This window comes from Mus caroli, chromosome 11 (assembly GCF_900094665.2).
Source record: "Mus caroli chromosome 11, CAROLI_EIJ_v1.1, whole genome shotgun sequence".
Lineage (NCBI taxonomy): Eukaryota > Metazoa > Chordata > Mammalia > Rodentia > Muridae > Mus > Mus caroli.
The window spans coordinates 73,120,675-73,130,674 of NC_034580.1; the positions used below are offsets into that span (position 1 = coordinate 73,120,675).

Genomic DNA, 10,000 nt, shown 5'->3' on the forward strand with positions numbered 1-10,000 from the left:
CAAAAAACCAAAAAAAAAAAAAAAAAAAAGTCAAGTCCCCCAGTCTCATAAGTACTAGAACCACAGGTGTGAGCCACCATGCTAGACATCAGTAATGATCCTTAAGTAGTTCCAGCCACAGCTGAGACAGCTGTGATTTCTCTTACTCTAGTTTTTCTTGTGAATAATTTCATAGTCCTCAATCCTGAACTAGTCTTCCCCTTCTAGTACTGTATTCCACTCATTTTTGTATCTTCAAATTTAGCTCCAAACATATAAACATATATCAATTTCTTCTTTGGGAGGGCGGTGTGTGTGTGCGTTCTGGTTTTGACTGTTCTATTCCGGCTAGAAAATGTTCACCCGTATTAGAAACGGGGTTCTGCAATCCCATAGTGGTGAGTGTCCACGCCAAAAGACGAAGTTTCACAGTCTACCTAACACTTCTTTATCTTTCACGGAAGGAGGCTCGACGGGAGAGGTCAACAGATCTGGGACATCTGGTCCTTGGTGGAAGCCTCGTTCAGATCTTGACAGCCCCGTTAGGAGCTCCCTCTCACCTCCCAGGGCAGAAGGGCGAGCAGGGGCAGACTCTGTGAGTCATGTGCCAGGCCTGGAGTCGTGGAGGGAAGCACCGCCTCTCCTTGGGCCCCTTCTCTCCCCCTTTTCCCCTCGGCGGCTCCGGGTCTTGCCAGATGCTGCGCTACAATCACCGGTTCCCCATCACCAGTTCCGTTGGGTAAGTGGTCCCGAGGAAGACGCGGCTCCAACAGAGAGATGGAGGGGAGAGAGACTTAGGGGATCCCAGCCTGGAAAGGCCCCAGTCTGGGTGGAGGCGGTCCTGGCGTTGGGTAGGGCATCTGGAGCCCGGGCAGCGCGCGAGGAGGAGAGGAGGGGGTTGGCGAGGGCCGCGCTGAAGGCGGCTTCAAACCCGGGAGCGACGGGGTGCGGGGCAGGGGGCGGCCCTTCTCCAGGAATTTCCGGGGATCGTGTTGCAACGCTCGCAGAGTGGGACGGCGGGCCTCGCTGCGCGTCCAGGGTTGTCGCCCCCTCCTCTCACCGGTCGAGGGCGTCGGCAGTGCCGCCCTGCGCAAAGTGACCCCGTGTGGCGGGGCGGCCCCGCGCCCCCCAGGCCTCTCTGTTATGGTAGGGCCATCCCAGCCCCGAGTTGTCGTCGGGTCTCCGCGGCCCCGGGTTATTGTAGGAGCTATCCGACCCCGTGTCATTGTAGGGTCCGCGCGGGCCCGTGCTCCCCGGGACCCGACTCCCCGCCCACAACTAGCGGCCGGGGGATCTCCCCGCCCCCGAGTGGTCTTCGGGACGCCCCGGGCTCGGGTGATTGTGGGCTCTCCCAGACCCGGGGTGATTGTCTCGTCCCCTTGGCCCGCGGTGGTCGTAGCGTCTCCAAGGCCGAGGGCTCACACAGGCTCTCCGTGGCCCCGGGTGATTGTCGGTACCCCGCGGCCGCGGATAATCGTCGGGTCCCCACGGGTCCCCGCCGCCGAGGCGGATCAGGCCTCTGCGCCTTCCCGGGGAGCCCCGCAAGGCCGCAGACAAGATGAACATTCTGGCGCCCGTGCGGAGGGACCGCGTCCTGGCGGAGCTGCCCCAGGTAGGCACCAGGGCCACGTCGGGCCTCTGGCTGTCTCTGAGTGTGGGCGGGGAGAAGGTGGCCCAGCCCTGTCGCCCTGCAAGGCCCGCTGCTCCTGGGTGGTCCGCTTCCCACCCCACCCCCAACCCAGGGCTGCTTGGCTATGGCACAAAAGCTCCATTCTCACCACGTCCCTCTCAGTGCCTGAAGAAGGAGGCCGCTTTGCACGTGCGCAAAGACTTCCACCCCCGCGTCACTTGCGCCTGCCAGGAGCACCGGACAGGCACCGTGGGGTGAGTTAGGGACACTCCTAGCTAAAAAATTACTCAAGAAACTTTGAAGTCATTATTCACCCCTTTGTGGCTACAAGGTTATGCCTCAGTTCTGATGTTCTCCCAGTTTCCTCCCATTGAGGTTGTGAGCCTATGGAAAAGACATCCAACAGAGAGAGTCACACCACCCATAGAACCTCTAGTCCAGGGTGGGGTATCTGAGAGCGGGGAGGAGAGACAGATAGACAGAGACAGAGTGAGGGATCACACTTGTCTAACATGTGCAGAGCCCTCCTAGGCCACCCCCAACACTACAGGACTTCCTCCCCCAACACTCCAGAAAAATAGGTCTGAAAGTCCCTAATGTTGAACACTGCTCCACAGCACATCTGTGCAGGACTTTCTGGGCTTCCAGGGAGACCTGCCTATCTATGGTAATGTACCTTAGTTGATATGGATTTTCTCTGTCCACCGACTCTTCTGTCCAACAGATTTAAGATATCCAAGGTCATCGTTGTGGGAGACCTATCTGTGGGGAAGACCTGTCTCATTAATAGGTAACAGGGTACTGGAGCTTGGCCGGGCAAAAGACTCAGCTGGATCCAGTTTAACAGGGTAGGCGGGGCTACAGGCTACTTGGTGTCTCCTGTCTCCTTAGGTTCTGCAAAGACACCTTCGATAAGAATTACAAGGCTACCATTGGAGTGGATTTTGAGATGGAAAGATTTGAAGTCTTGGGTGTCCCCTTCAGTCTCCAACTGTGAGTGTCTCTTCCACTCCTTCCAGATAGCCTTGTCACCCCATTCTGCACACCCTATTATCTGGGTTCTACTCTCCTTCCAGTTGGGACACAGCTGGTCAGGAAAGGTTCAAGTGCATCGCTTCTACCTACTACCGAGGAGCTCAAGGTAGGGATTTGGCTCTGGAATGCAAGCAGTCTAAGAGCACACCAGTGAGTGTTCTAAGCAGAGGTGGTGGATAGGGAAAAGGCAAAGGCATCCATCCATCCATCTTCCTGTCAGCCTGCAGCTGTTTCTGTCACTCTTTCAGCCATCATCATTGTCTTCAACCTGAATGACGTGGCATCCCTGGAACACACCAAGTATGTGAGGATGCCAGAACAGGATGGGAAAGTCCAGGAAGGGTTTAGAAAAGGGGATCAAAGCCGGGCGGGGTGCATGCCTTTAATCCCAGCACTCGGGAGGCAGAGGCAGGCGGATTTCTGAGTTCGAGGTCAGGCTGGTCTACAGAGTGAGTTCCAGGACAGCCAGGGTTATACAGAGAAGCCCTGTCTCGAAAAACGATAAAAGAAAAAAGAAGAAAAAAAAAAAAAAAGAAAAGGGGATGGATCGGGGAAAGAGTGTATCTAAGTGCTGCCTCTAGTTCAGCGGTAGGGACTTACCAACAATGCATAGAAATCTGGGATGGGTCCTTTGGAATAACAGAGGTGGGGGCTGGGGGTGGAGAGAAAAGCCAGAGCTCATAACTGGACATGGGAAAGTCAATGAACGGGGCCTTCCAGGCTCACTCAGTCCTTAATGCTATCCACCATCCGTCTGTGGCAGGCAGTGGCTCGCTGATGCCCTCAAGGAGAACGACCCTTCCAATGTGCTCCTCTTCCTTGTGGGTTCCAAGAAGGACCTGAGTGTGAGTGTACCAGTGGAGGACCTTTCCACCTTGGTAAGGGGACCCACCCCCAGTTCTGACTCTGATTTTCCCACAGACTCCTGCTCAGTATTCCCTAATGGAGAAGGATGCGCTCAAGGTGGCCCAAGAGATCAAGGCCGAGTACTGGGCAGTGTCCTCCCTCACTGGTGAGTTGGGGGCTCCAGCCTTCTGCCGTTCGTGCCTGCCTACCTCTCCTCTCCCTCCTGTATCTAAGCTGGGTCCAGTGTTATATAGTATCCCCCCTGAGGTTTCTGCTCCTCATGTCAGGTGAGAATGTCCGGGAATTCTTCTTCCGTGTGGCAGCACTAACCTTTGAGGCCAATGTTCTGGCGGAGCTGGAGAAATCTGGGGCTCGGCACATTGGGGATGTTGTTCGTAAGTGATCACCTGATTAACAGTGGCAGAGAGCAGGGGTTCTGGGGTTACCTTCAATCCGTGACTTGTATATTTCCCATCCCTTTTCAGGCATTAACAGTGATGACAAAAACCTGTACCTAACTGCCAGCAAGAAAAAGGCCACATGTTGTCCCTGAGCAGTGAGGACTGTCCAGAGACTTCCCATTCCCGGGGTACCGTACTACCTGCTCCAGGACTCAACCCCTGGACATTTGCACTGACTTTTTCCAGACCAAAGAGCTATCCATTGATGTCAGTGCCCCCAGAGGGTGATTGGGACCATGCTAGTCATTTCCTGCCCCCAGGCACCATGCCAAAGACTGGATGACCCTCTGTTCCTCTGGGGCTCTCCAGGGTGCCTGGTGGGGGGCAGTGTTCTTGCTGCTTTTGCTCAGCCTACTGGGCCTTTCATGTATAAAAATGCTTAATGATTTTAGCCCTACACTGTGCCTTATGCATTAAAATCTGTTATTAGCATTTTCTTTCTTTTTTTAAAGATTTATTTATTTTATTTATATGAGTACACTGTAGCTATCTTCAAACACACCAGAAGAGGGCATCAGATCCCATTACAGATGGTTGTGAGCCACCATGTGGTTGCTGGGAATTGAACTCAGGACCTTTAGAAGAATAATCAGTACTGCTGAGCCATCTCTCCAGCCCCGTTATTAGCATTTTCTAGGCTGGAGTCCTTACTAGAGATAATAGGTGTAGTGGGGACATGTAGCGATTTGGGAATTGGAGCCCCTATGGAGATTCTGTTCATTCCTGGCTCCTAAGACAGGGCTCACACTGGCTGACATCTCAGAGATCAGGTTTTGGAGACTAACTATATCTTCTAGATTCTCTGGGTTAAAATCTGAGTAACTACCCTTTCCTTGCTGTTTTCTTTCCTCTCTGTCTCCCTCTCCCTTTCTTCTTGAGGTAGCGACTCTTGTAGGCCAGCCTGACCTCAAAATTACCATGTACCTAAGTATTGTGTGACAGTGTCCCTAGAGAGACGATGTATTTGTCCCAGATAGAGAACTGATGGTAGACCAAAGGATACATATCATCTAAGTCCAACTTGGAGAACCAATGAGTTTAATTGGGTTACTTACAGGGATATGGGTGAGGGGCTGCTTACAGAAGCAGAAATGACTGAAAGACAGCTGCATCACCGAAAGCCACTCCAGTATGAGTGACAGTTTATGAAAGCTGGAAATGAGGAGCACGCTACACAGCCTGCGGACAACTGGGCAGATTAGAGGGGCTTCCAGCCAGCTCAGCTTGTCTGAGAGTGTCTCTCAAGCAGTCCTGACTGCTTAAATATGCTTGGGGGAAAAGGGGTCTAGTACACCTGCTCAGTTTCAGGGATTTCCTGAAGCCTTTGAGTTGTTTACTTCCCTAGCTTAAGGAACTTTCCTGAAGGAGGGAATGTTTGATCTCCCTGCAGAACCTTCTATGTGTTTTAAGGACTTCCCTTGAAGATGGAAGGTTTTATGTCAGAGGAAATTGCCACATGACACTCGGGCTCTTAAATCATTCCTACCCTCCCCCTAACCCACCTCCCCACTCATAATGGTCCCTGAGCCTTGGAGGAGTTACACAGAAGCCTGACTATGGCCATCTAACTCGAATGGAGTAGTCTTTTTTTTTTTTTTTTTTTTTTTTTTTGTTTTTTCGAGACAGGGTTTCTCTGTGTAGCCCTGGCTGTCTGGCACTCACTTTGTAGACCAGGCTGGCCNACTCACTTTGTAGACCAGGCTGGCCTCGAACTCAGAAATCCGCCTGCCTCTGCCTCCCGAGTGCTGGGATTAAAGGCGTGCACCACCACGCCCGGCTGGAGTAGTCTTTTTATCCCCGTTTTTCACAGTACAGCTGGTGGGGAGTCTTGGCAGTATTTCTTTTGCTATAAACAAGCGGTGTAAAGGCAGAAAATGATCTATGGTCATTAGAGATGCCGAGAAGCAACTCAGCTAGGACATCATACTCATTGACCAAAAGCTGTTATCTTTCACCAGGGCCTATGACTTCTCTGGCCACAGGCTTGCTCTTGTCCAAGGCACATATTAGATGTGAATTGCCCTTTTTGGAGGAGGTTTTGCTTAAGTCCAACCAGAAACTTTGTTTTATTCATAATGGTGTTAGCTATGGCAGTAGCTGACACAGCTTGTGTGACCTTCCTTTTTTAAAAAAAAAATATTTATTATTTTTATGTAAGTACACTGTAGCTGTAGGAGAGGGCGTCAGATGCCATTACGGATGGTTGTGAGCCACCATGTGGTTGCTGGGATTTGAACTCAGGAGTGACCTTTTTTTTTTTTTTTTTTTCCTTTCTTTCTTTTTTCTTTTTTTCTGAGACAGGGTTTCTCTGTGTAGCCCTGGCTGTAGACCAAGCTGGCCTCGAACTCAGAAATCCACCTGCCTCTGCCTCCCAAGTACTGGGATTAAAGGCGTGCGCCACCACTGCCCAGCTGTGTGACCTTTCTATCATGAAACACTCAGAATTGTGAATAGGACTTTGGGTCATGATCCTCCCCAAAAACCCTTCACTACACTTTCTGTACTACAAGAGCTAGGCCACTGGTACAGACACTTCTGGGTCAGTCCCAAGTCCTGTAACCAACACATATGACATCATTAACAACAGGGTCTTACCATTCAGTTTTGGAATGTTGCTGACAGCAGTGGTAAATAGCCCTAATGTTCTAGAGGCTTCCCTGACCAGCAACTCCAAGGAAGTAATCCACCCTTACTACTAGGGGGTTATATTTATTTATTTTTGAGACAGGGTTTCATGGTCTGCCCCAGGTGTCCTGAAACTCAGAGATCTGCCTGCCTCTGCCTCCCAACAAAGGCACACAGGCCCATGCCACCACACCCGGCTTTCTCCCCTACCCCCCCCCCTTTTTTTTTTCTTTTGAGTCCTGATCTTGGCTCTCCTGGAGCTCACGATGAAAATCAAGCTGGCCTTGAACTCAGAGATCTACCTGCAAGTGTGTGGATTAAAGGCAAGCATCACCATGGCCAGCCTATCCTCTGCTTTTTGAGGTACACCTATTCTGGCTTTGGAAGCTGATTGGAGGGAAACTGAGAGGTGTGATGTGAGGGATATCTGTGAAGCAGCTCTCATTCATTCACACCGTCTTGTACAGAGTTGGTTAACCCAGTGTGCATGTGAGAAGTCACCTCAATACTCAGTTCTCCCAGAGGCCCTCCCGAATGTGTAGTCCCATGAGGTGCATGTATAGGACAGTTGCACATATACTTTTTTGTTTTGTTTTTGTTTTTCGAGACTGGGTTTCTCTGTATAGCCCTGGCTGTCCTGGAACTCACTCTGTAGACCAGGCTGGCCTCATACTCAGAAATCCGCCAGCCTCTGCCTCCCGAGTGCTGGGATTAAAGGCGTGTGCCACCACCACCCGGCACACATGTACTTCTTATGTTAGATCTGTGTAGACTTTTGGCATCATCGTGTGTGATATATGAGGGAAGTGTGGACGCTGTGTTTGAGCAATGGGATGGAGTTACCACTAATGTAGGTCACCTTACTTTCTCAACAGGAAAATAGGCCACTCTGGGGCCTAGGGATTGGGAGGAAATCTGAAGGGTAGAGCTGAGGGGGATGGGTCTGGCGGTCCGGGGTTTGGGGGTTTTAGGGTGTACTATACACAGTGGAGGAGGGACTTGTCACCAAGGAGACGCAAAGCCAGGATACCTCCAAGGACATACGTTCATGAAGATTGGTCCCTGGCTAACCTCCAGAAGGCGTGGCGTTCCTGGTGCTAGAGCTTGAATTTGGAAGGGGCGGGGCCAGTAACTGTTGTGGGCGGGGCTCTAGGCTAGGGTTTTCTAGAAGCAGGGACCAGCGAGGAGCTAAAGTATGGGACTGAGTGCTGGGTCTGTAAGGTAAAGGCAAAAGCCCGTACTGGCGTTAAGGGTGTGACGGAGGGACCTGGAAGGAGCTGGAGATCCCGGATGAAGAACCCTACTGACGCTTAGACCCGGGCTGGAAGACCTGAGGGGGGAGGCGGGCGGGGGGTTGGGCAAGCATGAGGCGGAGCTAGGGGCTGGACTGGAGCTTACAGCTGGGCCGAGGGCTCGACCAAGCTGAGGTTCAACGTTGAACTCTGCGAGGTAGGGTCCTGTGGAAGAACTGGGCTGACAGCGATGTGGGTCAGGACGACAATAACGGTTAAAAGATGGACTGAGGAAAGGTCTGGCCGCAAAATTGAGAGAACCGAGAGAACTGGTAAGGGGCGGGGCAGAAGGATGGGGACGTGGCTGGGCGTGGCTCTGGAAGTTTGCTTGACTTGGCTTCCTCCCGACCCAGGCACAGCTATTGAGCATTAGGCTGCAACCTCTGGCCTGGGCTACCGCCCCCAAGGCGCTAGGGTTGGGTAGAACCCTTGGCCCAATGCTCATCTGGGCTCCAGGGCTGGGCGGCCAGTTCCATTGACCTTGAGGGTGGGAAAGAGTCGGAGTATTCCACAAGTGACATCATAATCACCTCCAAGTGCCTAGCTAGGAGACATTTCCCAGAACAGGGCTCATTGGCCTCTCTTGCACTCTCCTCTTTCTTTCCCTCTTTTTCTTTTTCTCTCTTTCTCTCTTTCTCTCTTTCTTTCTTTCTTTCTTTCTTTCTTTCTTTCTTTCTTTCTTTCTTTCTTCTTTCTTTCTTTCTTTCTTTCTTTCTTTCTTTCTTTCTTTCTCTCTCTTTCTCTTTCTTCCTTTTTCTTTCTTCGCTCCACACACCTTCTTTTTTTGTTTTGTTTTGTTTTTTGGGGGGAGTTTTTTTTGAGACACGGTTTCTCTGTATAGCCCTGGCTGTCCTGGAACTCACTCTGTAGACCAGGCTGGCCTTGAACTCAAATCCCCCTGCCTCTGCCTCCCAAGTGCTGGGACTAAAGACGTGCGTGCGCCACCACTACCCGGCTTTTTTTTTTTTTTTCTCTCCACACACCTTCTTTTGGCTGCTCTAGTGCCTGTCCTCTGGGCCTCAAAGGAGGGGAGGGGTTTCGCAGGATAAGGAGGATCCTCTACAAATAAATGTGCATTTTGAGTTAGGTCCCTGCTACCTGTCCCAATGAAGAGACCACATGCTTTTCTCTTCCTTTCAAGCTATTACCATCTTCATTCTGCTGCAGGAGCTCTGGACTGACCGCTGCCTTAGTCACCGCTCCCCTTTGTCCTCTTTGGACAAAGAGGCAGACTGTCTCTCCAAATCCCACTTCTCATTGATCCTTCCTGTTTTCCCTCCCAAACAGCTGATGTTGTCAACATCTATTAGGGGTATTAGTGGAAGGCAAACAGGCTTCAGCCTTGCATAAAGCCTGCTATAGTGACAGGAGGAAAGAAGTCCAGTGCAGTTTGAGTCTGGCCTAGGCACAGGCCTTTACTGGAATAGCTTTAGGATTTGAACACCACAGGGGAGGCCCTGCATCAAGATGAAAGAAAGGAAATCAGAAGAGAGGAATCTGCAAGATGGGGCTTAAAAGCAAATGTTTTGGGGGATGACAACTGGATAGGGAAGGAGCTGAATCTAGTTTCAGGGCTTGGCCTTGGAGCTGTGGCATAGGGTACTTGGCTTAGGATATGTGTCTCCTTAGCCAGCAAGGCACAGGGGCTTGGGAGCCAAGAAGACCAGCTTTTCTGCCTCTGCTGTTACCTTTCATCCTGAGCAAATTACTTAGTCACTCTGGGTCAGGGTCCCTTGATGATCAAAGTCATACTTTAAAAGCCCACCGTAGGGTCCAGCATTGTGAAAGTGTACATCCTGGGAGATTGTCTCCCCCATTACAGCTCACAGGAGTGCTAGGAGCTGGGCTTCCAGCTTACATGTAAGAGTGCTTGCTTAGCATGTGTGAGGCCCTGGAGCTGACTCCTAGACACTTCCTCCAAAACAGCCCCAGTCAAAATAAAGTGAACAGAATGGCTCATGTCAGCCATTCCTGTACTAGGGAGGCTAAGCAGGATTTACCATAAATTCAAGGCCAGCCTTGGGCTATATGAGGAATTCTAGGCCAGCCTATGGCTTTGTGAGATAGTCTCGAAAATAAATATATAAAAAGATAAAACACAGTACCCAGGTTTGAACCTGGCATTTATGTAT

At 51.2% G+C, this 10,000-nt stretch overlaps 2 protein-coding genes across 2 annotated transcripts in view; both read left to right on the top strand.

Moving 5' to 3' along the window:
• Window positions 1-534: 534 nt before the first annotated feature.
• On the top strand, window positions 535-4,386 carry Rab34 (RAB34, member RAS oncogene family). The gene is made up of 11 exons (XM_021176271.2): window positions 535-718; window positions 1,379-1,591; window positions 1,772-1,863; window positions 2,334-2,399; window positions 2,501-2,602; window positions 2,686-2,750; window positions 2,893-2,944; window positions 3,408-3,489; window positions 3,566-3,656; window positions 3,778-3,885; window positions 3,976-4,386. Exons 2-11 carry the CDS (start codon window positions 1,538-1,540, stop codon window positions 4,041-4,043), a joined length of 780 nt encoding a protein of 259 aa, XP_021031930.1. The 5' UTR covers window positions 535-718; window positions 1,379-1,537; the 3' UTR covers window positions 4,044-4,386.
• A 3,376-nt stretch (window positions 4,387-7,762) lies between these two features.
• The window catches only part of Proca1 (protein interacting with cyclin A1), an 11,173-nt gene continuing 8,935 nt past the window's right edge, over window positions 7,763-10,000 (top strand). Inside the window, exon 1 of the mRNA XM_021177677.2 lies at window positions 7,763-8,140. Coding sequence (XP_021033336.1) covers window positions 8,059-8,140 — 82 coding nt within the window. The 5' untranslated portion in view covers window positions 7,763-8,058. The remainder of the gene's footprint in view (window positions 8,141-10,000) is intronic.

Bases quoted from the DNA above. Each gene is read 5' to 3' on its own strand.
- Rab34 (XM_021176271.2), top strand. From the start codon at position 1,538: ATGAACATTCTGGCGCCCGTGCGGAGGGACCGCGTCCTGGCGGAGCTG. The intron at 3,490-3,565 runs GTGAGTGTACCA...ATTTTCCCACAG, and splicing joins GTTCCAAGAAGGACCTGAGT to ACTCCTGCTCAGTATTCCCT. The intron at 3,886-3,975 runs GTAAGTGATCAC...ATCCCTTTTCAG, and splicing joins GCACATTGGGGATGTTGTTC to GCATTAACAGTGATGACAAA.